General features: G+C 39.3%; 1 protein-coding gene across 2 annotated transcripts in view; it reads left to right on the forward strand.

The window, feature by feature from the left end:
• LOC106877687 (uncharacterized) overlaps positions 1-27,429 on the forward strand; it is a 288,271-nt gene that overhangs the window by 25,387 nt on the left and 235,455 nt on the right. For both annotated transcript variants that reach the window (XM_089353047.1, XM_089353048.1), the window contains exons 6-13: positions 2,728-2,861; positions 3,767-3,872; positions 5,382-5,449; positions 12,184-12,271; positions 15,400-15,422; positions 16,908-16,977; positions 20,727-20,824; positions 24,800-24,899. In XM_089353047.1, the coding sequence (XP_089209173.1) occupies positions 2,728-2,861; positions 3,767-3,872; positions 5,382-5,449; positions 12,184-12,271; positions 15,400-15,422; positions 16,908-16,977; positions 20,727-20,824; positions 24,800-24,899 (687 nt within the window). The remainder of the gene's footprint in view (positions 1-2,727; positions 2,862-3,766; positions 3,873-5,381; positions 5,450-12,183; positions 12,272-15,399; positions 15,423-16,907; positions 16,978-20,726; positions 20,825-24,799; positions 24,900-27,429) is intronic.

Here is a 27,429-nt window from a genome sequence, read left to right on the forward strand (position 1 = left end):
AAATGTTGGAAGAAATGTAATTGTCAAGGAAAAAGTAAGAGGTTGAATATTTAAGAGTGGTGGGAATCAGGTGGAGTTAGGAAAAAAGACGAGAAGAGGAGGAGATAAGCGTAGAGAGTAATCTTTAAGGGGAAATAATGGTTGTTAGGAATATAAGGTAAGGATGGGTAAAGATAATGATGTAGGGTAGGCACTGGTAAAGTTGGTTGTTTTCTAATTTCACAGTAGATTTATACAGTCATGCACACATACATACATATGTACACTCACTTCGCACCCGTTGTATCAACATAAATATATATGTGTGCACAGAGGGTGCATTTGTATATGCATGCACACCCCAGTATGCTAAGAGGAAAATATAAAGAGACCACAAAGTCATGGAAATATGTTAAAAGATAGTTAAAAAATGTGTTATAAATTCACAGGGAATTATTGTGGAGGACACTATCATTTGTACCTTAAAAATGTGTGGCATAACCTAATGTTTACAATTAAGAATAAGGTCATTTTGTTTTATTAATGCAATTGCTGCATTATATAATAGATAAGACTTCTGCATTGCAAAGATTGCATTTGTTGTTATAACTGCTATACAGTTTGGCATTTATACTGTATACAACCGAGTTAGGTTTTAGGCTATGAATGAACCCAGATAGATTTATGTAGCCTTCATATTAAAGTATCCTTGGTTTGATGAGTAGCTAGCTGAGTATCCCTCCTTGAATAATTATTACATGTCTCTGAGAGTAACCGTATTAATCATAGGCAAGAAGTAGTGGTATGCTGTAAGCTTTCCTATAATAAATCCTTCAGTAGGTTCCCTAGATAACTTTAATACTAAAGCAAGAGACACTGGTTGGGATGGGTATAATGTCTAAAGGTTAAATGTAAGTTATCTAATTTTTTATATGTGTATGGGTAGATGTTTTTTATTTCTTTAAATTTTACAACTTTTTAAATTTCTTAATTTTTATTTTATTTTATTGAGTTACTTTGTTGTTGTTCGTTCTGAGTTCAAATTCTGCTTAGGTCGACTTTACCTTTCATCCTTTTGGGGTTGATAAATCAAGTACCAGTTGAGTACTGGGATCGATGTAATCGATTAGTCCCCTCCCCACAAATTTCAGGCCTTGTGCCTACAGTAGAAACAATTATTATTATTGTTATTGTTTTAGTATTACCTTTTATTTTGTAAAATTCTTTTAGTTGTTTGTTTTAATGTTAATTTTATAAATTTTAATTTAATTTTTTTATCCATAATAGCTTTAATTGTTTAAATTTTAAAATTTCTTTAATTCAGGTTAATTTGAAATTATATCTGACCTCCAATTCTATTCGATTTTAAATAGCTTAACTTTATTTTATCTTTATTTTCACCTCACATTTCTCCCTTTATCTTTAATGTATATCCAAGCTCACCAAAGCTTTCTCAACCTCCCCCTCACAATATGGTTACTGCGGATATTTAATTCATTTACTAATACAATTCCCTCATTATGCATGATAGTACAAATGACTAAATATTAAAGATTTAAGTTGACCATGTGTGTAAATAGCTCATATCAGATTTCATCTCAACATTTGGAGAATATCAATTCATTTTGCAAGATAACTGATGTGAAATCATGTGTTGAAACAGATATTGCTGTACTTTGGGATGGTCATTTTATTTATTATGATTTTTTTTTTACTATTATAGTTACATAAATTTTATGCCTTATCTATTTTCATTCGTTAAAGCAGCCATAGATGTGTAATGAAAGATTTCTGGACAACATACAGGCATCAAAATAATAAAAATAATAAAATAACAATAATAAACAAGTGAAGAAAATATATATATATATATATATATATATATATATATATATATATATATATATATATATATATCATAGTTCGTGTGTTTATTTGGCAAAAATAAAATAATAATAATAAATAAAATGACTTTCCTGAAATGCAACAATATTTGGAGAATATCTAACCTAAAAACAATGCAAGCATGTTCTTGTATGATGACCCAACTACAGACACTTTATGTTTTGTGACTGTCCTTTCCTCAATTTCAGCTATCTTATCCCCCTTCTTCTATTGAATGCCTCCTCTCCCCTACTCTTTCTATCCCTTCCTCTCTTCTTTCCTTCTCTTCACCTTAGTCCTTCCCTTCCAAATCATCACTTGCCTTCCCCTTTCCTCTTATCTCTCTTCCACTTGCTCCCTCTCTTCTCTCCACCCCTCATGCATGTACCATTCTATCAGAAATGGCTCTGACAGAAAATAGCATTAATTTTTAAGGTCATTCAACTTTTCTCAACTGATCATTGATCATTTGAATAAACCTATCAGTAACGAACCTATGACTACAGGAAACAGTTGTAAGCCACATTTACCCCAATAAAGGAAAAATATGTAATGACCATTATTTAGACCTTGTCTATATCATCGTCATCATCATCATTTCCATTTTCTATGCTGGCATGGATTGGATGGTTTGACATGAATCTGGCCAGCTGGGAACTGTCCAAACTCCAATTGTTTGTTGTGGCTTGGTTTTTACGGCTCGATACCCTTCCTAATGCCAACCACTTAGAGTGTGTTGGATGCTTTTTACCTGCCACTGGCACAGGTGTGTTTATGCACCTGTACTAGATTATAGTTATATATTATACTATTATAGTTACATAAATTTGATATCTTATCTATTTCCCTTTCTGTGTATTGAAGGTTGCTCAAAACATTGCTGAATCAGATAATGTTGAGATTTCTAATGCAGCTGGGAAGATGAAAAAATATCCATCTCAGTATATTGATATTGTTGATGACCAAATTGTATGCAGATACTATGAGGATACTGGACCGTAAGTAAAATACACATTTCTGCTTCACTTATTTCCTTTCAATGCATTATAAGTTATTATACTGTATTATAAGTATTATACTAAAGTGATTCATATCTGTCTGGCTCTCCGTCTGTTATAACAATAAGTCTTCCAGTTGATTCAATCAATGAAACAGCTTGCTCGTGAAATTAACACGCAAGTAGCTGAGTACTCCACAGACACATATACACTTAGCTTAGTTCTGTGGGAGATTCAGCTTGACATAGAATGTAACAAGGCTAGCCCTTTGAATTACAAGTACAAATCATATTTGCTAGCTGAATGGAAGAGAGTGCCACAAAATATAGTGTTTTGCTCAAGGACACAATGTGCTGCCAGAAATTGAACTCACAACTTTACGATTGTTAGCTGAGTGCCCTAACCACTAAGCCACGAACCTTCAATGTATGTATGTTGTGAAAATTCACATTGAATGAAATGTCAAATGAGGTCATTTATCTGATAGGAGACAACTTATTTCGAAAATCCTGTACATACTTTTAGCAGCAATGCATAGTACAGTGCATGTAACAAGATTCAAAATGTAGTCCCATGGGTCAGTAGAGTAGTAAGTTTCATGCTTTTGTTACCATATTTCTGTTGAGATATTCATCCTTTGCTACAATTAATTTTGAAATTATTGAAAAATTCAGGAAAATATCTTTATTCTTGTTAAGCTGGTCTTTGGGACATGAAATAGCATTAAATTTTGGTTGTAGGGTCAGGGACAGTCTCACATTTGTTGGTACTAAATAGGTTAAAGTGATTTTTGTTAAAGAATCCTTTTAACCGACAAGGATAAAGCAACTTAGTATATTTATATAGATATTATGTTATACACATTTATATATATATATATATATATGTATATGTTTTTCTTCTAGTGAACCAGAATCACAACTTGATCTGTTTTATGTGTTACGAGAAAGATATCCTTATACAAATGGTGAAACAGTATATGTTCTGAAGAAAGCAGAATGGAATTTCATCGTATGTTTGATTAAACATATTATTAATGCTATGAAAATTATAAAGTGATCATTTTCTTATTTTATTTTTGGATGATCATGATGATCATCATCATCATTTAATGTCCGTTTTCCATGTTGGTATGAGTTGGTATTAAATGACTGAAAACTGGTAAGCTGGGGAGCTGCACCAAGTTCCAGTCTGATTTGACATGTTTTCTATGGCTGGATATCGTTACTAATGTCAACTACTCCAAGAGTGTAGTGAGTGCCTTTTTCATGCCACTGGCATGGGTACCAGTTACAAAACACCGGCGTCAGCCTCAACTATGATCTCACTTGGTTTGACAGGTCTTCTCAGACAGAAGATGTAGACTGAATCAGCCATCAACACAATCAATACTGTTTCATACACTTTGGTATTGACCTGTAGAAGGGTACTTCTAATCTTAGGTAATTCATGTTTAGTTAACTGAGAAAAACATTAATATCACAAGTACCTGGCCCATTGTTTTTGCCTGGGATAAATAATACTTTGCTTCATTGAAATATAGGGATATATGCAAGAAAGAACCAAGTGAAAGAAGATAAACCAATCCTGAAATTAACTTCGTGTTAGAATTAAATATCCCTATTTCAAGCCTAACCAAAATATATGTACACATGGCAGTGGCAATCAGTTGACAGCCAGCTAGGTGATAATAGAACTGAGTGACAACTAGCTTGATTGATACCAGCCAAAGTAACTAGGACTCTGGCATTTAGTTGGCAAGAAGTATAACTATTTAGCTCCAAGTTAGCCTTCATCATCATCATCATCATTGTTTAATGTCCGCTTTCCATGCTGGCATGGGTTGGTTGGTTTAAATGAAAACTGGTAAGCCAGGGGTCTGCACCAAGTTCCAATCTAATTTGGCAAGGTTTCTATGACTGGATGCCCTTCCTAACATCAACCACTCTGAGAGTGTAGTGGGTGCTTTTTACGTGTCACCGGCATGGGTGCCATTGACCTGACACTGGCATCAGACATGACTATGGTCTCACTTGGCTTGACAAGTCAACACAAGCACAGTATATTACCAAGACGTTTGGTCACCTGTCACTGCCTCCATGAGGCCCAATGCTTGAATGGTACTTTTTATGTGCTACTGGCACAGATGCCAGTGAGACGGCACTGGTGTCAGTCACTAAGTAAAACTCTTGTAAAATGACATTCTACCCATGATTAACTTGTTTGTTTTTGTGGGTTTTTTTTTACAATTCTCCAACAAAGTGTATCTTGAACTGAAACAAAATTTGGGCTGCTCAAGGCTGGAACATCTTTTATCAACGGTTTGATCTATCAGAGCCAACTTGGAGCTAAACTGTATGCACGGTTGCCATCATATCATATATATGTAAAAATTGAGCATCTGTAAATGATTACAAGTTTAAGTGTAGTGTAAAAAACATCATAAAAGATGAAGTTTATAGACTGATCAATCTTTACAAACACGTATCAAAAGATTATTTGATATTGTTATCTTTCCAGGTTGCTCTTTATTTAAGTGATCTCTATGTTGCCTACAGAAAATATGGAGTGTATCATTTTGAGTTCAGGTATGTATTTATTATTTATTTTGGTAAGGTGGCAGGCTGGCAGAATCTTTAGCACGCTGGGCGAAATGCTTAGCAGTATTTCATCTGTCTTTACATTCTGAGTTCAAATTCCGCCGAGGTTGACTTTGCCTTTCATCCTTTTGGGGTTGATAATTAAGTACCAGTTGCATACTGAAGTCGATCTAATCGACTGCTCCCCTCTCCCCAAAAATTTCAGGCCTTGTACCTAGAGTAGAGAAGATTATTTATTTTGGTATTAATACTGCTTCTGTTGCTTTTTATTGTTTTATTTGTTTCAGTCATTTGACTGTGGCTATATTGGAGCACCACTTTTTTAGTCAAACAAATCAACCCTGGGACTTAGTCTTTGTATCTGTCTCTTTTACCGAACTGGTAAGTTACAGGGACATAAACGCACCAACATCAGTTGTCAAGCAATAGTGGTAGGGGACAAACACAGACACACACACACACACACACACACACACACACACACACACACACACACACAGACACACACACACACACAGAGACACACACACACACACACACACACACACACACACACACACACACACACACACACACACACACACATATACGACAAGCTTCTTTTCAGTTTCAGTCTACCAAATCCACTCACAAGGCTTTGGTTGGCTCAAGGCTAAAGTAGAAGACACTTGCCTAAGGTGATGTGTAGTGGGACTGAACTTGGAACCATGTGGTTGGGAAGTAAGCTTCTTTATTTCATTCAATTTGCTATCAAGGCATTACGTAGAAGTAGTAGCTGCGGGCTGGACAATAACATTAAAGAGATGAATGAACAAAATGGTATTAATGAGGGAAGGCAGATGACACCCGCCGATCGCTGCTTCTCTAAAACATTGTTCTTTTACAAAACACACAATTTGAGGTAATAAACCTCTTACTAATGTTTCATTGGACACAAGGTCCATACAATGAGGCACTAAGCTTCTTACCAAAAATAACACAATGTCCTTACAAATGAGACACCAGGCCTCTTACATTTTCTCTTATGGGCCACATGCCCTTTCAGTATGAGGCACTCAGCCTCTTAATTTTTACTATTTTCCGCCCCGCCAGCACCCATCCAAGCTCAAAGTGTCACTTAAGCACTCCGATAGTGCCAGTTCAGGGCGCTTTAATCGGAAGCGGAATACATCTTCTGGAAAGGAGTTTATTACCTTGAAAAAATCCGTGTCTGAGATGACAGCTACCTGCGGAGGCCATCCAGGATCTTTAATGCAGGTTATATCTCCTCCCCTGGCAAACTTTTTAGTAAACTTTCCCACTGCCTCTCCCCTGTGGAAGAAGATCAAAAATTCCTCCTCCACATGGGTCAAGGTCACAACTTCCACCATCAGTGGCACAATTCCCACCGACAGGGCTTCGGAACATGCCGGCACTGCCCTGTTTTTCTTCTTTTTTCTCCCCTTTGTTATGGGAGGGTGTAGTTCCTCTGCTTTAACTGGAGGATCTTCCCTCCTTCCCGCAGCCTTGGGGTCCTTCGGTGGGCAACCATTGTTGTCCCCCTTCTTCCTTTTTTTCTGGGGAGGTCTCCACTGCCTCCATCTCTCCCTGGGGACAGTTCTTTTTAATGTGGCCTGGTTCCAGGCACAGGTGACACTAGTGGTGGGGGGGGGCGTCCCTCAAGAATCACCAGATACCTACAACCGGCCATTCTCAGAAAATCTAGAAACACCAGATTCTTGGCTGATTGGGTCCACAGGGTCAAAACCGCTTTTGACCTCACCCAATCAAACGCAGACAAAATTTTTACACTGAGAAGCTCGGCTCCGCTGCCACCCAGACCCCGGTGAATAGTGTTTTCTATCCACTCGGTTCTATCCCGGGTGACAACCCATAGACCCAAGCCATTGTCAACTTCTTCCCACAATACTTGGGAAGAAACAATATCTCTTTGCCCACTAAGGGCTGACTCACAAAATTGCGAGTCTCTTCAGGGGTGTCAAATAGCAACCACACCGTCACATATTTGACACCTCTGGAAATAAGTTTTATAGTTGGCATGTATTCCGCCAACTCTCTCTCTATATCAATCTTTTTGAAGAGGGCGATGGTATCGAGCAACTTGAAGTACTTCCGCAGTACCACTGTCCTCTTCTCAAGACTTTTTATCCTGTTTGGGTGGGTCAATTTCCCACTCCAACACCTTATCACTTTTCTTTGCCATGTTTTTAAGTCCAAAAAAAGTCAAACACAAGTTCAAAAAGAGTTTGAAGAAAAAAAACAAAACAAAGAAGACAAGAAAGAAGGAAGACAGTTCAAAACAGCAGAATTCAATAAAGTACAATTCCGGCCAAGTTTTGAGTTCAAACAACACCAGGGTCAACTTTGCCTTTCATCCATTCAGGGTCAATAAAATAAGTACTAGTTGAACACTGGGGTTAATGTAATTGACTTATTCCCGCTTCCAAAATTGCTGGCTTTGTGCCAAAATTGGGATCAGTATTTAAAAGGCAATGTGCTGGTAGAATCATTAGCAAGCTTAATGATATATCGCCTGTCTTTATGTTCTGATTTCAAATTCCATTGGAGTTGATAAAATAAGTACCAGTTGTGCAGTGGGGATTGATGTAATTGACTAATCCCCTCCCCAGAATTGCCGATCTTGTGCCAAAGTCTGAAACCATTATTGTTATTGTTGCCAGTGCCACCTGACTGGCTCCCCAAAATTGCTGGTCTTGTGCCAAAGTTTGAAACCATTATTGTTGTTGCTAGTGCTATCTGACTGGCTCCCTGTGCCAGTGACATGTGAAAAGCACCATCCGAACATGGTCGATGCCAATGCCCCCACCCCGACTGGCTCCTGTGCCGGTAGCACATAAAAAGTACCATCCAAACGTGGCCAGTGCCAGTGCCGCCTGACTAGTCCCCAAGCCAGTGGCACATAAAAAGCACCCACTACACTCTCAGAGTGGTAGGCGTTAGGAAAGGGTATCCAGCTGTAGAAACATTGCCAGATCAGATTGGAGCCTGATGTGGCTTCTTGGCTTGCCAGTCCACAGTCAAACTGTCCAACCCATGCCAGCATGGAAAACAAATGTTAAACGATGATGATTTTATGATTTCAACAATTTCATGTGAGTTTCTATTACCCTACCAAGTGTGTCTTTGTGTTCATTAGGTGTGTATAAATTTCATTTGTTGTAGGGCTTTTAGAGCATTAAATGGACAGCATCAGTAGAGCATTGTACTTTTTAGTTACAGACCTTTGTGTTCTTATTTCAAATCTTGCTAAGGTCAGCTTTGCTTTTCATTCTTCCATGATCAATAAGATTAGCACCAATCAAATACCAGAGCCAATTTAGTTGACTACACCTTTCCCCAAAATATATTGGCTTGCTTATGTCCATGTTATAAATCAAGATTATTTTTACTTGTCGCATTGCTGCTGCTGTGTGGTAAGAAACTTGCTTCCCAACCATGTGGTTCCAGGTTCAGTTCCACTGCATGGCACCTTGGGCATGTGTCTTCTACTATAGCTTCGGTCCAACCAAAGCCTTGTAAGTGGATTTGGTAGATGGAAACTGAAAGAAGCCCATCGTATATGTATGTATTTGTGTATCTGTGTTTGTCTCTCCACAATCGATTGACAACCAATGTTGGTGTGTTTAGATCCCTGTAACTTAGCAGTTTGATAAAAGGGACGGATAGAATAAGTACTAGGTTTACAACGAATAAGTCCTAGGATCAATTTGTTCAACTAAAGGTGGTGCTCTAGCATGGCTGTAGTCAAATGACTGAAACAAGTAAAAGAATATGTTAGATGTAAGTATTGTGTGTAGAGTAAATTGACCATGTTTTGCATAAAATGCAACATGTGTCAAGCTGGACTAATTTTTAGACTATGTCTAAGAGTTGTGTGTCTTGATTGTCTTTTGTTCTGCAACTGCAGTTCTTCTTAAGACAGTGAGATAGCATAATCAATATCATGCTAGACAAAATGCTTAGTGGAATTTCATTTTGTCTGTCCATATTCTGGGTTCAAATTCTGCTGAGATTGACTTTGCCTTTCATCCTTTCAGAGTTGATAAAATAAGTACCAGTTGAACTCTGGGGTCAGTGTAATCCCTCCCTTCAAAATTTCAGACCTCCTGCTTTTAGAAGGAAGGATTATTATTATTATTATTGTTACCTTTGCACAGTTTCTAACGCTGGAGATGTACTACAATGTCACCTGTTCACTACCAGTGAACTAAGGTAACACCCCTTATTTTTTGAGCACCTTCCAGAGTATTCGAGTGGTTCCAAGCAGTGCTGTTTTCTGCAAGTGCTCCACCCTTATTGCAGCCCCTATTTGTTCCACGTACTTCTCGAGATTTTTGCTCACTGTTCTCAGGGCTCTGACAATTATTGGTACTACTGCTAACTTTTTCATCGACCACAACTGCTTAACTTTCCAAGCTAACTTGTCATATCTCTCGACTTTTCTTTCTTCCTTATCGCATACCTTGTTGTCAGTTGGGCATGCTGTATCGATAATCCAGCATAGTTTGTTTTCTTTCTGAATTCAGACTATGTCCGGCTTCCTATTCTCAATCTCATGGTCGTACTGAATCATAAAATTCCACAGGATATTTGCATTTCTATTTTGGACGATGCCTTCAGGTTTGTGGTCGTACCAAGTTTTTGCTCTGTCAAGTCCATACTTGTTGCAAAATGTCCAATGGACAAGCCTGGCCATATTGTGGTGGCATATCTTATATTCCTTCTGGGCTAGGGACATACATTGGCTGGTAATATGCCATACGGTTTCACCGTTTTGTCCACAGATTCTGCACTTATCACTTTCTGATTTTATCCACAGATTCTGCATTCTATGTTTTCGTTGTTGTTGTCATTGTTGCTGCTGCTGCTCAGATCACTGCCTGAAATCGAACTCAGAATCTTGGGGTTAGTAGCCTGTGCTCTTAACCACTACCCCATAAGCCATAAGAGCTACTAACCCCAAGATTCCGAGTTGTTGTTGTCGTCGTCGTCGCCGTCGCCGCCGCTGCTCAGATCACTTCCTGGAATCGAACTCGGAATCTTGGGGTTAGTAACCTGCGCTCAAAACCACTACCTCATATGCCCGTAAGAGCTACTAACCCCAAGATTCCGAGTTGTTGTTGTTGTTGTTGTTGTTATAGCTGCTGCTGCTGCTGCTCAGATCACTGCCTGGAATCGAACTTGGAAACTTGGGGTTAGTAGCCTGTGCTCTTAACCACTACCCCATAAGCCATAAGAGCTACTAACCCCAAGATTCCGAGTTCGATTCCAAGCAGTGACCTGAATACTAATAATAATAACATCTAAAAATGCCTTAGGAATGAGAACGCAGGTTCGAAATTTCCCCAAGACACCTGATGAAGGCTTGAGGGTATATCAGCCGAAATGTGTTAAGAAACAAGATGAAGAGAAATATCTGTCAAATGTAAATAATGTACATAATTCCTCATCTCTTCAATACAGAACTGTTGACTTGCTGTTGAGTATAAATATCACCTTTTGTACTTCTTTTTTCTTTCCTTCTAAGATGTTGTGCTGCTCTTCTCATATGTTCTCACAATAGAAAGACATCAACTAATTTTCACTTTTTAAGTGTATCGCTACAGATTTTCTGTACCATTTGTAGCCAGTGCTGAAAGTTAAGATGTTTCCTATATGAATACATTGTTGTTGTGGCACCTAGAATGTTATCAAGCTCTCACAGTCCTCTACCTGTCAAGCAATGGGATCAGTGAATGATCCACTTTAAAAATTTATAGAGGATTAGTAGAGGCGAAGCGTGATGACATTTTTGAGGAGACTCTGGGTGCTGACGAGAACAAACTGGCTAGTCTCTTCCAGAGGACTTTCTGGTTGGGAACTAACATGGATAATTTCCTTGGCCTAGCATTGCAACTGGGGAGTGCTACCAGTTCATGATAAACTCTACAGGCATGGATGTGATGTCAGACAGGCTTGTCCAAGGTGCATGTATAGTGACCAAACTGTTCTGCATGTCCTCGTTCAGTGTCTGGGCATTTCTGACTTATGGAGTGATGTCGAATAGCTGCTGTCACGTGTGACATGGATCCATCGCACTGCTGACCTCCTTTAATTGGGTAGGCAAAGCAGTTTTCCTTTGCCTGGAGGCTGTGGCAGAAGAGTTGTTTGGTAGACAAGGCTGAAAGGCTTGAGGACAGATACATTCCTCTTTGGTAGATCTCTCATTGACTACTTCAAGTTTCACTTGAAAAGGAAATTGAGAGTGGAAAGAGAAGTGCTGTCCTCGAGTGAATTTATTGAAAGCTGGATGAAAGTTGTGAAAATGGCAAGAGTGGATGGTACCTCTCTAAGTGTAGACCTGTGAGTTGCAGAGAAGGAATTGGTGAGGGCACTTGCACCTGAGATTTCAGGGAAATCTTGGAGAATGGGGTTCCTCGATTATCTCTAGAGGCCTTCTTGTATCAGGAGGGCCACATCTCTCTCATCCTCCCTGCCCCTTTTTTTTCTCTTTTAAACTTTTGTATGCTATGCATGTCTCTTCTTTTTCAGTGTATACTTTCTTTCTTTTTTATCATTTCATTATATATAAACTGCCCACACTTTATGTCTGTCTTTGTATTGTCCCCCTCATCCTTCACCCTTGTGGCAAATAAATGAAATCATCATCTTCACCATTATGTTTTGTTGATGATCATTATTGTGATGATGTTTACTTTCAGGGAAAAGATGGATGAGTTTATGGACAATGTTTATAAGCTATATCAAGAAAGTGAACAACTTAGAGATTCAGTGCAAAGAATGGAAGAGGTAATGTTAAGATTTTTTATGGTTAATCTCCTTTTCCTTCTCCTGTGAGCACTTTTGACGCATATCTTGACTGAGTTTTTTTTGTTTGATGTCTTTGGTTTGTTGTTTTCTAACACAAAAACAAAGATAAATTCGAGGTAGTAGATGTAAATTCAAATTATACTCTAGGTTTGGCTGTGTGGTGTGATTAAGAAGTTTGCTTCCCAACCACATAGTTCCTGGTTCAGTCTCACTGTTTAGCATCATGGACAATTGTCTTCTACCATAGCCTCAGGCCAACTAAAGCCTTGCAAATGGATTTAGTAGACGGAAACTGAGAGAAGGTCATCATGTGTGTGTTAGTGTGTGTGTGTATGTGTGTTAATGTGTGTGTGTGTTTGTGTCTGTTTGTCCTCCACCACCACTTCACAATTGGTGTTGGCGTGTTCTCATCCCCATAAGTTAGCAGTTTGGCAAAAGATACTGATAGAATAAGTACCAGACTTACAAGAAGGTACTGAAGTTGCTTCATTCAACTAAAAATTCTTCAAGGCAGTGCCCCAGCATGGCTGCAGTCTAATGACTGACACAAATAAAAGATAAAAATAGAAGCAGTTATATGATAAAAAAAAATTATCAATGCAACATACTTAATGTATGTGTGTTGTTTAAATGCCAGAAGCTGTAGTTTTTCATGTGGTAAAAATCCAGATGAATCTGTGTATACTTTAGGCTAGGAGATTTGATTCTGCATGAGAAAGGATACGAGTGCACTACACTGACATTCTTCAACTATGGCTAAACATGTATCTGTTGCTCTCATGTTCACCTCTAGGGGGATTTTGTTTTACCTAGCTCTAAAGGATGTTGTGTTTCTTAACACTTTATACCTTGAAAGGGTTTTTTACCCAAATGATAAACCTCAGCTTCTGATGTTTAAACAACACACATATTGATATATATGTATGTATCATCATCATCATTGTTTAACTTCCATTTTCCATGTTGGCATAGGTTGGACAGTTTGACTGAAGTCTGGCATGCCAGGAGGCCGCACCAGGCTTCAATCTGATCTGACGATGTTTCCACAGCTGGATTCTCTTCCTAACACCAACCACTCTGTGAGTGTAGAGAGTGCTTTTTACGTGCCACCAGCACGGGAGTCAGTCAGGCAGTGCTGGCATCGCCCACGTTCAGATGGTGCATTTTACATGCCACTGGCACAGGAGCCAGTCAGGGTGAAGGGGCTGGCATCAACCACATTCAGATGGTGCTTTTTACATGCCACCGTTACAGGGAGCCAATTAAGCGTAACTGGCAATGACCTACGCATGAATGATGCTTATTGTGTGCCACCAGCATGGGAGCCAGTCAGGTGGCACTGGCATCACCCACAACTATAATTTCCATTTGATTGTGGTTTGATTTTGATTTTGATGTACTTGGCTCAATAGGTCTCCTCAGGCACAGCATGTTGCTCGACGATCCAAAGGTACTTTTTTAAGTGGGCTGGTTATGTGACACTAGTGTAGGCTACGGCTGTGTATACATGAATAGTAGCATAAATGGACTGAGGTTCGCTACAACTGTTTCAGACGTGTTTTTTTTTTTGAAGATCAAATCAATTACATCATTTAAAAAAAAAATGTTTTCCTTAGGTAAATGAATTCAAATTAAAATCCAAAATTTAAAATGTAGGATTTTTCATCCCAAAAGTATAGAATGTATAGTCACTCTCTCATCCTGGTGCCAGTTGGGAGAGTAAATTGAGAGAGGCTAGTTTGATGTTGAATATATGTAGTAATAAATGTGAAACAGCTGTAGTGAACCTCAGCCCATTTGTGTTATTATTCATACTACACCACACAGGGAACATTCCCTGCATTGGATCTTGAGCCTACAGTGGACCACAGACTGCATGCCGAGTATACCTTTGTGTGATTTTAAGCATTTGTTGAGTGTCTTTGGTTTGTACATGTGGATGTTATGTGTAACTGAAAGGACAAATCTGTATACACTCTAGGAAGTACGAGTGTCCAAACACACTGTTGATACATCAGTATGCTGTTCTTGACTCTATCTTGTCCTTATTATTAAAATACTTTGATTCTTTCGGATCCCGCAAATAATTATATACAAATATATATATATATATATATATATATAGGTGCAGGAGTGGCTGTGTGGTAAGTAGCTTGCTTACCAACCACATGGTTCTGGGTTCAGTCCTTGGGCAAGTGTCTTCTACTGTAGCCTCGGGCTGACCAAAGCCTTGTGAGTGGATTTGGTAGATGGAAACTGAAAGAAGCCCATCGTATGTGTGTGTCTGTGTTTGTCCCCCCACTATCACTTGACAACTGATGTTGGTGTGTTCACATCCCCATAACTTAGCGGTTCAGCAGAAGAGACCAATAGAATAAGTACTGGGCTTACAAAGAATAAGTGCTGGGGTCGATTTGTTTGACTAAAGGTGGTGCTCTAGCATGGATGCAGTTAAATGACTGAAACAAATAAAAGAAAAAAGAAAGATATATATATATATATATATAACAAAACATTTGAGCGAGGCTGTTAGATAGTTAAGTGTAGGTTCATCTCTTCTCATCACATCTTCACCCACTTATTCCTGAGAGGGTTGTGTGGGCAGAATCCTCAAGCACATCTTCCTTCAGGTCCTGTAAAAAGCAACCATCTCCAATTGACTAACCAAGCTCATGGATGTTAGTGTAGGTTAACAAACTTATTGTAGTGAGCCCTTAATTGTGTTTCTTTTTTTTTTTTAATCAGTTAGAATTACAGCTGTGGAGAAAAAAATTTCATTATCTTTAATGGTCAATTCTTGTCATGATAGACAGAAGAAGAGACATAGCCACACATGCACAACTTGATGTCCTTTTGAATTTTTGACTGATAACTGCTTTTTACATTGCCATTAATTTGATGATGTTGACTACTCTTAACCATTTTCATGAGAAACAATTCTGCCATTTAACATCAGATCCATCAGGGGTGGCTTGATACTAAACAACATCTTCCATACCATCTATCTCGTCAAAGTCACCAGCACCATAATCATTCTCATCATCATCATCACTATTATTGTTATGAACATTATGACAAAATTTTTTTCTCTTATTCTTTTTCTCCAGGATTCTACATTTGACCGAGATAGGTAAGTACAATTTGAAATATCTAATGCCATAATTACATATTCCTAGTAGAGGAAGAGAAGTGTGTATAGATGGATAATGGTACACTTGCACTTAGTGATTCTGAAAAGAAAGTGGCAGTATTGGTGCCACATTAAAAACATCCAGTCCACACTGTAATGTGGTTGGTGTTTGGAAAGGCATCCAGCTGTAAAAATCATGCCAAAACTAACCTTGCCTGTGCTAGTGCCAGATAAAAAGCGCTATGTCCACTCAGTGGAGTGGTTGGTGTCTAGCTGTAAAATCCCTGCCAAAACAGACACAGTGGCTTTGGGTAGTTTTTCTTCCTGGCCAGCTCCTGTCAACCGTCCTACCCATGTATGCATGGAAAATGGATGTTAAATGATGATGATATATATATATTTTATTTACGGCCCTTTCAAAGCCTAGACAGGCTTACGGGCCCAGTTTCCCGGTTTCTATGGCATATGTGTTCCCCCCCCCCCCCCCCAGCTGGATGGGGCGCCAGTCCATCGCAGTTTTCCTCAAGAAACAGGAAGAAAGAGTGAGAGAAAGTTGGGTCGAAAGAGTACAACAGGGGTTGCCACCCCCACCCCCCTGCGGGGCCTCGTGGAGCTTTAGGTGTTTTCACTCAATAACACACACAACACCCTGTCTGGGAATCAAAACTGCAATCCTCTGACCACAAGTCCACTGCCCTAACCACTAGGCCATTGCACCTACACACACACACACACACACATACACACACACACACACACACACATATAGGTGCAGGCATGGCTGCGTGGTAAGAAGCTTGCTTCCCCACCACATGGGTCCAAGTTCAGTCCCACTGCCTGGATTCTTGGGTAAGTGTCGGGCTGACCAACACTTGGGTATAGCCTCGGGCTGACCAAAGCCTTGTGAGTGGATTTGGTAGATGGAAACTGAAAGAAGCCCATTATATATATATATATATGTGTGTATGTGTTTGTGTGTGTGTGTATATGTATATATATATATGTATTCCCAGTACTTATTTTTTAAGTCCACTCCCTATACATAGTTTGACTACCTCTTGAACCTACACCTTAGGTCTATCATGGCATTTGATGTGGCTTTTTAAACCAGACAATGTTTTGAAAAGACACCTACATAAATTGCATATCTGCTTTGGACCACCAAGAGCTGCAGTTAAGTTCTGATCTTTGTTGATCTTAAAATGTCTTTTGAGACCTCCATTAGATTTGCAGACCTTATGGCATACATGGCATTGGCAGGTATACACAGATAGATAGGCTGAGTAATTAGCAAAAGAAAGGCATGGTTTGTCACAAATTGTGCACACAAAAAGGTTAGGATTTATTTTCTCCTTGATAGCATTTTTCTTTAAATGTCTTTATGCATACATGCATGCATGTATGCATGCATTTATTTATTTATTTATTTATGTTTATATATATATGTAAATATATGTATATGTACACATACACCTTTAATTGCAGGATTGCTCAGATGGAATTCTGTAAGACCTACAAACTTTTCAAAGATAAAGAAAAAACATTCAAAAATGAGGTGAGTTGGCAATTTTCTTTTCATGTATTTTTTTTTACTTCTTTACTTTTTGGTAAATTTTGTTTCTTTATCTACAATTAAGTTGACTCAAAGACCTCAGATGTGGCTGCCAATAAGACAGGCCATATATAATTCAATTTTCCCACTTGATGATAACACAGATTAATTTAATTTTTTTTTTTTTTTCAAAATTTTAATTTACTTTTTCCTATAATCTTGTGGGTTTGATGGAGTTGTAAATTTGTTTTTATATATGTTTTCTGGGTGTCTTTGTACCTGGTTATCTAATGATACTGACTGAAATGGGAAATAGAAATGGTGCTGTGCATTGTAGACATCATAACTACATGTGCTGGTGCTGGTACTGGTGCCATATAAAATGCACTGGTGCTGGTTCCACATAAAAAGGACCCAGTACACTCTGTAAAGTGTGTGGCATTAAAAAGGCATCCAGCTGTAGGAAGCAAGCCAAAGCAGATAATGGAACCTGCTACAGCCCCTGGCCTTACCAGCTCCTGGCCTTACCAGCTCCTGGCCTTACCAGCTCCTGACCGTACCAGCTTCTGGCCTTACCAGTTCCTGGCCTTACCAGCTCCTGGCTTTACCAGCTCCTGGCTTTACCAGATCCTGGCCTTACCAGCTCCTGGCCTTACCAGCTCCTGGCCTTACCAGCTTCTCTCAAACTGTCCAACCCATGCTAACATGGAAAACAGACTGGATTAAACTCTTATTCTCTCAATTATATTGTTAATTCTCTTTGGAAAAAGCTTCTGTATCATAGCACAACTGTACCATTTGTAATTCTTTTAGAAACAGTAAAAAAATGTATGCATGGCTAAGTCAACTTTGTACCAGCAATATGATGTATCCATTTTTGGTGGTTGAGTTCACTTCACTGTTAGTAGTCACTGTATATTGAATAACTCACCACAGTGTTCATGACAAATGTTTTGTTAGCTTGAAGAATCAAGTTTTTCATGCAAAAGCAAGTTAACTGGTATGGACTAGTTTCCTATCTTAGGCTACTGAAACTAGTCCTCCCTCTTTTGCTCTGCAGTTGCAAGACTTGGACTAGGAGCCACCTAAACTCTTTTGATGCCAGAATACTTTGCAGGATTATGGGCTACCATTGGTAAGATTTCAAAACCAACCAATGACTATACTCAGAAACTGGATGTGTCTTGTTACTTTTGGATCTAAAAGAACTGAGGCCATCACCTTCCCTGCATATGAAATGACCTTGGCCTCCTTTCGAATAGGTGAGGAGGGGTGTTTCCACTGCATAGATTGCCTCTTTGTCTCTGATATATAGTGATGAACCCAACACTCATCCTGGGTTAGGAAATGTTCAAAGAAACTAGCTTGCTCTGCCTCTGATAATGTCAGATTTTCCCATGAGTTGGATGAAAAGCAGGCAGTGAAGGTAGAGGCTTTCTCCATGGAAGGCATGGAGTTACAGCTTACTTGGCCATTATTATTGAGAAATGAAGGAAATGAGGATTCTGAAAACTTAGAGAAGTTTCTTTTAGCAAGGGACCAAAAGGGTCAGCTGCAGTTTGGAAAGTGGAAGGCTTGCAGACTGTGTGATGCACAAAGGCATCCTTTTCAGTTTAGACAATGGTTTTGCAAGAGTTACATGCTAGGTAAACAAGCTCCAATTTCTAGGTTCAGTAGTTCTGTCCTTTGGCTTGAACTGCTGTTAATTATCTCAGAGTCAACCACTTGTGAGCTTGAGGCATTGAGTTTTGTTTTGTGCAGGAAGTGGAGGAAGATGCCTAAAAGGATTGTTTCAGTCACCTGTCTAATTGTGATGGACCTGGGATACTTTGCATAAAACTGGTGGAGCTTCAACTAGTTGACTGACTTGAAGTGCGTAGCATCTAGGTATGGTAGTGGGTGGATATTGCGTCAAACTGGCACTGTCAGTTATGATGACGCAAATTCCAGTTTAATTTGATCAACAAAATAACTTGCTCATGAAATTAATGCACAAGAGGCTGAGCACTCCACTGACACATGTATCTTTGGGTGATTCTGTGTGACACAATGTTACAAGGTCGGTCCTTTGAAATACAGGTTCAACTCATTTTTGCCAGCTGAGTGGACTGAAGCAACAAGAAATAAAGTGCCCTGCTCAAGGATGCTACACAATGCCAGGAATTGAATTCATGACCTTATAATCATGAACCAAATACCTTCACGACTAAACTGTATGCCTTCACCCAATATACATCCACATACTGTAGTATGTGGATGTATTGGGTAGTTATGATGAGGTATTTATTGGACAACCTGATACATACTGAGGCAATTATGGTCTAGCAGAGGTTAGGTTTGGAGGTGAGAAAGAAGTGTGTTGGTCAGAAATGCATTTAAACCAGGCTTCCAGCAAGGAGTTCCCATGATCTCTTGAGACACTGTCACCCTTTACTTTTTTACACTTCTCCAAAATATCAGAAACTAGAACTAAACCTACTGAACAATTCCTCCCACCCTCTTCTTTTGTAACATCTGTAGATTTCATTCCAATTTAGATCCTATTCTTAATAGTTTGCATACCGCACAACTTGTTCCTTTCTCTGAGAAGAATTAAGAATTGCAAAAGATTTATTTTTTGCTCCAATAGCATCAACATGAGATGTGTCTGGGAGGCACTAGGGGAGTTGTGAGCATTAAAGTCACTAACTATGATAACTTTAGAAATGAGATAAATTTGAGAGGAGATATGGTTGAAGAGTTGCTGTTGGTTTAAAGAATTCAAAGAGTAGAGAAGAAGTGATTGTATGTGAGGGAGGGAAGGAGACTTTGAGTCAGATTAAAATCCAAGTGAGGGTGGTGATTGACTGGGAAATTGGAGCTTACCTATGTGCAGACATCTCCTTTCCGAGTGAAGTTTAAGTAAAGCATATGGTCTGGATGTTTAGAGATGAACCATAGATGGCGGTTTAAAAATTTGTTTCTCAGAGACAAATAGGTTGTGCAGTTTGCAAGCTAGTAAGAGATAATGAGTAGAATCTAAATTGGAATGAAATCTACAAATGTTAAAAAGGAAGAGGGTGGGAAGAATTGTCCAATGGGTTTTGCTATAGTTTTTGATATTCTGGTGAAGTGTAAGGCAGTTTGCTTGCCAAATGCTTAGCAGTATTTCATCTTTCTCTATATTCTGAGTTCAGATTCTGCCATGGTTGACTTAGATTTTCATCCTTTCAGGGTTGATACGATAAATATCAGTTGTGCAGTGGGGTTGATGTATTCAACTTACTCCCTCCCTTGAAATTGCTGGTCTTGTGCCAAAATTTGAAACTGATATTTTGGAGAAGTGTGAAAAGTGAACTGTGTCAGTAGGTTCTGGGAACACCTTGCTGAAAGCCTGGTCTATATACTTGCTACAGGGTGGACTCTATCAAAGGCATTCATGGGCTAGGTAAACTGGATGGTTTAATGTGCTCACCAACTAGAAAAATGGCAGGGTTCTCTATACCATATGACATATGCTTTTATATGGAGTACGTTTGGTATGTATGAGTACATAACGATTTCTAATGTAGGCACAAATTCACAATTCTATAGGAGTGTGTAATCAATTATATCAACCCAATGCTTGAATGTTACATATTTTATCAACCTTGGAAGGATAAAAGACAGGAATGTTACTACATATCAAATGTCAGTTTATTTTCCATTCTACCAATTTCACCGTTGACTGTTCTAATAATACATGATAAAGCATATAAAATTTTCTTTGTCAGGACATTAAAAAGTCCTTCGATTTCATAAAAGTTGCTGCAGCTAAACCTAATGAAGATGTTCAATTGGCGCCAGATTATACAATAAAGCAAGGAGAACCGTAAGTTGACTTTTTGTGTGCTCTGCTGTAATTTATTTTTCTTGTGTATCCCCAGCTCATGTAGGCTGCATTCAAAAGACTAAGTGTATCTTGCACATATTTATTTTTTAGTTATACCATGGTCCATTATGAACACTTCCATGTAGGTGTTTGAACTGCTCCAAATAACAACCAAATATTCCTCAAATCACACCTACCAAAACTGGCATTCTATCAGTTATGATGATGAGTGTTCCAGTTGATCCGATCAATGGAAAGGCCTGCTCATGAAATTAATGTGCAAGTGGCTGGGCACTCCACAGACTCATGTACCCTTAACATAGTTTACAAGGAGATTCAGCATAATACAGTCTCATGAGGCTGGCACTTTAAAATACAGGTACAACTCATTTTTGCCAACTGAGTGAACTGGAGTAATTTGAAATAAAGTGTCCTGCTCAAGGACACAACACGCTGCCAGGAATTGAACTCACGACTGTACGACCTTGAGCTTAATACTCCAAGAACTAAGCCACATGCCTTCACACCTACCATATCAAAGCACACATTAGACACTGTAGTCCTAAATTTACAAAAGAACAAGATGGCCATGACTGGAGAACTTTTTGTCATAGATCTGCTCATTTAGGGTTGACCCAGGGTTAACCAACAACAACAGATATGCCATACTTCTGCCTATTAGAGAAATATAGCAATATTGTTCACTCTAGCATACAGTACTTTATCATATGGAGTGCCACAGTCTAATCTTTTGTGTGTGTGTGTGTGTGCGTGTGTGTGTGCTTGTGATGTTATTTGATGTTATTAAGGTGGCGAGCTGATGAAATGCTTAGTGGCATTTCATCTGTCTTTACATTCTGAGTTCAAATTCGTCCGAGGTCGACTTTGCCTTTCATCCTTTTGAAGTCAATAAATTAAGTACTAGTTGTGTACTGGGGTCAATCTGATCAACTGGCTCCCTCCCCTAAAATTTCGGGCCTTGTGCTTAGAGTTGAAAAGATTGTTATTTGATATTATTTATTTATATGATTGAGCATATCTATGATGAAACACATTCCTGTTATGACCATCCTGTCTTTTATCTCTTAACTTGTTTTAGTCATCGAACTGTGGCCATGATGGGGAACCGCCTTGAGCAAATTTTAGTCAAATGAATCGACCCCAGTACTTATTTACTTTTAAGCCTGGTACTTATTCTATCAGTCTCTTTTACTGAACTACTAGGTTAAAGGGATGTTAATACACTAATACTGGTTTTCAAGCTGTAGTGGAGAATAAAGACAGATACACACACACTCACACTCACACACACACATACACACACACACTCACACACTTAGGTATGTATGACAGGCTTCTATCAGTTTTATCTGCCAAATCTAATGACAAGGCCTTGGTTGCCTGAGGTTACAGAAGACACTTACTCAAGATGCCATACAGTGGGATTGGACCCATAACTATGCGATTGGGAAGTAAGCTTCTTATCGGACAGCCAACATTATGCAATAAGATTGGGGTAAATTTAGCTGTTAAAATGATTTATAGAATGCTTGTCAGTTGTATTGGTGGTAGCCACAGCAAAGGTAGGTGAGGCCTGATTGTGGCAATTGTTGTTCCTTTGCATTTACCATGAATGGTAAGCATTGACAGTGATTGGTTGTGTGGTAGTTATATTGATGATGATGATGGTGGTGGTGGTGGTAGTTTGATGTTGGTGATAAGGGTTGTGGATGTGGTGATAATAGTAGTAATGGGATGTTAATAGTCAAGAAAGAAGATAAAAAAAAATTATGGTCACTTCCATTATGTGGCCTGTGACTGCATATGACAGGTAAAGGTTTGAAAGAAATGAAGCTTGTATGCTTCACTGGATGCGCAATGTCAGTGTGCATGAGTGGAACTGGGCATAAGAGGCATCAGATGTGATGTACAAAAGAAATGAATGTGCTGGTATAGTCATGTGAGGTGTATGGACAAGGACAGCTGTGTAAAGAAATGCTAATTTGTAATTGTGAAGGGAACCTGTGGAAGAGGTAGACCCAGGAAGACATGGAATGAAGTGGTGAAGCATGATCTTCGAATGATCTTCGAATGTGTCACAGAGGCAATGACTAGTGACAGAGACCTTTGGCGATATGCTGTGCTTGAGAAGACTCATCAAAGCAAATGAAACTATACTTGTGACCATTGTCAGTGTCATGTAAATGGCACCTGTGAAATCGTAACCATGACTGTTACCAGTGTCATGTAAACAGCACCTGTGCCGGTGACACATAAAAAGCATCCATTACACTCTCAGTGTGGTTGGTCCAGCAATTTGATGCTTCTATAATTACTTCTAAGGCATCTGCCTCACTCTTGTAGCAGCTAACGATAATGCTGCTACACCAGTCATTGGATATTATGCCTTTCTAAATAACCTGATTAACTAAGTGGGTGACTGACTAGTCCATATCCTATCTTACCAGATATTTTGAGCATCTCCAGATGGACCAAAGGCTTTCCCTGTTTTCTGTCATGTCTTTAATTGCTTTATCTACCAGACTGGTGTCCACGAGGACAGCCGGTCCCTCTGTTGGGAATTGCATTATCCCATTCATTCTCTACATTCAGTAGCTTTGCATAGTATCTTTTCCATGCCTCTTTCTTGTCTGAATCACTAAGTGCAAGCATACCATTATCAATCCATACTCACTTCTCTCCCACAATATCTCAATTCTATTTTGACTCACTGTCTCGCAATCCAGAATACCTCTAGTCTCTGATCTTCCTTCTTCATGACATTGGCATACTTTTTCCTTTTTGCTTCTGCCTTATCCAGGTAAACCAGGCATCTAGCTTCCCTTTTAACTTTTTGGTATAATTCTTTGCTACCCACTCTATTCCAGAGCTGTTTCTTTCCATTTATGGCCTTGTCAGTGTCACTGTTCCACCACCATGTCATCCTTGGTCTGGCAGAGGCTTTACTTTGGCCATAGAAATCAGTTGACCTTGCATTTATGAGCATACAGCTGTCCCTGTGTCTAGTGAGGATGAACCCATCAGGTTGATAAGTGATCAGATGGTTGGTAGGTTTCCTGAAGTGAATGTTGCAGACCAGTAAGCCATGAGCATCACAAAACTCTAGAAACCTTGTCCCCTCCTCATCTCTAGAGCTAAAGCTGTTACCATCTTTAATGCCCGACATCCATGCTGGTGGCATGAGTTGGACGGTTTGACCAGGCTGCACCAGCCTCCAGTCTGAGTTAGCATAATTTTCTACAGCTGGATGTCCTTCCTAACGCTAACCATTCCGAGAGTGTAATGAGTGCTTTTAGGTGCCACCAGCACATGTGCCAATTTGGATGACACCAGTATCTGCCAATTTTGCTCAGCTTGATGGGTCTTCTTCTCAAGCACGACATAATGCCAAAGGTCTCAGTCATTGCCTCCATGAGGCCCAGCACTTGAAAGGAACTCAGCTGCTTTGTCTTCTTGAGGCCCAACACGTCAGCATATGTAGAGATAACTGACATTGTTATATCCAACAAGGCTATTCTTAACTTAACAATCCTAGCACATAACCTGATAAATGGACAGCCAGCCAGCTGGCAAGAAACTTGCTTCCCAACTACATGGTCTCACTGCATCACACTTTGGGCAAGTGTTTTCTACTGTTAGCATCAGACTGACCAAAGCCTTGTATGGCTTTGGTAGAAGAAAACTGAAAGAAGTCCATCGTATATCTGTGTGTGTGTGTGTGTGTGTTTGTCCCCCACTACCACTTGGTATCCAGTGTTGGTGTTTACATTCCATTAACGTAGTGGTTCAACAAAAGAGATCAATAGAATAAGTACAAGGGTTAAAAAACAAAAAAAGTACTGATGTCAATTTATTCAACTAAAAATTCTTTAAAGCAGTGCCCCAGCATGGCCACAGTCTAATGACTGGAACAATGCACACTTTTATTTAAAAAAAAAAAAATTTTTTTTTCAGAATAAATGATTATACGAAGTTACTGGCATTCACCTATTGGACAAGTACTGATGAGATGACGGCTAAGAAAATTCTTGATAAAGTCAAATGGAATATGATAGTAAGTAACTGTTAGTCCTGTTGATTTTGTGTGCAGTTTCTGTTCTTGGAGATAGAGTGTATCTGATCTGATAGATTGTGCATGGATGATGTCGAAATGCAGCATCATCTGAGTGTGTTTTGATTATTGATCAACCCTAGGTCGATACAGATCCTGTAAACCTATGATCAAAAGTGTCCCAGCTGTAAAACCCTAATCTTTTGTATACGTTATCCATTGTATGTTTCTTCATAAGAAGGTAGGGTGGAATTTGAGGGAAATTTAATGACTACTACCAACTACAAGCATTCCCCCCGACGTCGCCAAGTTTCAACTGACCCATTACCACTGTCAACATCATTACCACCACACATACAGAACACAGCTATAGCAGTTCCTGCACCGACGTCTTCATCAATGTACTCTATCTCGGTGTTTTGGGACTTTTCGCAGTCTATACTACAGACACTTTCACTTGTTCTGTGTTTCTTCTCACACACACACTTGTGCACTCATACATTTTCTTTCCTTTCAGGGAAAACAAACACTCAGACTTTTACATCGTGTGATTCCAGTTTCCTGGACAGTTGTCATCACGGTTGTTTTGTCATTGTCATTTCATTTATACGTTGCATGCATGTATTTCACGAGTGTACATTTCATTTCTTTGAATTTTCATTGTGTGTGTTTTGTGCTACATCTTGTGGGTGGTTTTTCAGTGGCCATCCTGCCTCAGGCGTTCTAACAGATTTCATTTATCGTGCGTTTCCGCACTGGCAAGGGAGCCCTGTAGTAACGCCGTGCGCATGCGTAGTCTCATGCATGCGTAGAATTAAACAACCAAGCGTTCCCGCTCAATTCATTCTCTTTCTTGCTGGCCAGCATAGAGCAATGGACGTGTCAAGAGTGTCTCTAACATTCGAACTCTGGAGACAGCCTCTTTACGTGTTAAGCTGTCTCTCTACATCTTTCGGACTTACGCTCGACAGCTCGCTCACACCTACATAACAATGTCCCAACAACAGAAGCTGTAACAACAAGAACTAAAGATGTATATATTTGCCACCTAAATAAAGTGTTGTTTAAGTTGATAGTCTGGAGTTCAGCGTTCCGTTATATTCTAAGTTTATAGTAGGAAAGTCAGGTATACGTCTAAAGATGTATAACCCACTTTCTACTATACTGACATTAGTTTCAGATCACAACATCATAGAGCTGTCTGTGTATGGACCAAAAGTAGCCAGAGACATACAGCCTAAAAGAAGCACCCAAAATTTCTCCAATCTGAACTTTCACAAAGCAGACTGGAAATCGATCCAAAAAAAAACCCCTCAGACAGCACTGGCCAAAATGTCTCTCCACACTAGACATTGGCATGAAACTAGAATATTTCATGTCTGTTATGTAAACCATATGCCAGAAATATGTCCAAGAGCACAAGGCCAATACAAGGAACAAGATTCCAAGGGAGAAGAAGATCCTCATGAGAAGACAGACGAAGGTTGCAAATTGCTTCAACCAACATTCCAAAAGTAGTGAAAGGTCCTGCCTAAAAGCAACACTGATGGAGATTGAAAAAAACCTGCAACAATCCTATGTGAGGGAGAGAGCAGACAAAGAAGCCTGGGTTATAAAAAACGTTAAGTCAAACCCAAAGGCCATCTTTCATTATGCCAAAGAAACAGTATGCTGTAAAATAGGATCACTCTTCCAAAAGGATGGCTCCCTTACAGATAATCTAACCAGGATCAGTGAGGTACTGAATGACCAGTTCAAAAATGTCTTTACCACTCCTTTGGAACACAGATACATGAATGAACCAGTGGATTTCTTTGCTGCCTCACCTATGACCTGCGAGGCAGATACAATGGATTGCATCGACATTAGCAAAGAAGATATATTGCTAGCCATAGATGAAGTGAACGCAAACTCAATTGCTGCTCCTGATAGTTTCCCAACAATCCTCAAATCATCTAAGCGTGTCCTAGCGAAACCACTACAGATTCTCTTCCAGAGCTTTCTTGCAAATGGCAGGCTGCCAAGCAAGCTGAAGTGGGGCATAATATGCCCAATCCATAAAGGAGGAAGCAGAGTAGATGCCAAAAACTATAGGCCTATCTCTCTGACTTCACACATCAGCAAAGTCATGGAACAGATAGTCAGAGGGAAGCTAATCACATTCCTTGAAGAAAACCACTTGCTGAGTGATACCCAGCATGGCTTTAGACTAAGTAGGAGCTGCCTGACCCAGCTCTTACAGCACTATGATTGCGTGTTGAGGCAGTTACTGAACAACTCAAATGTGGATGTAATATACCTTGGCTTTGCAAAAGCTTTTGATAAAGTGGATCATAGTATGATATGCCACAAAGTGCATGATCTTGGCATAACTGCAAAACTTGGAAAGTGGTCACATGATTTTCTGTAAGATAGAAGTCAGGCAGTAGTGGCCAATGGAGCCACCTCAAAGAAAATACAAATAGTGAGCAGTGTTCCATAGGAAACTGTTCTGGGACCACTGCTTTACATAGCGGCCCTCTCATATATGCCC

Source organism: Octopus bimaculoides, chromosome 5 (genome assembly GCF_046866305.1).
Source record: "Octopus bimaculoides isolate indiv1 chromosome 5, ASM4686630v1, whole genome shotgun sequence".
NCBI lineage: Eukaryota > Metazoa > Mollusca > Cephalopoda > Octopoda > Octopodidae > Octopus > Octopus bimaculoides.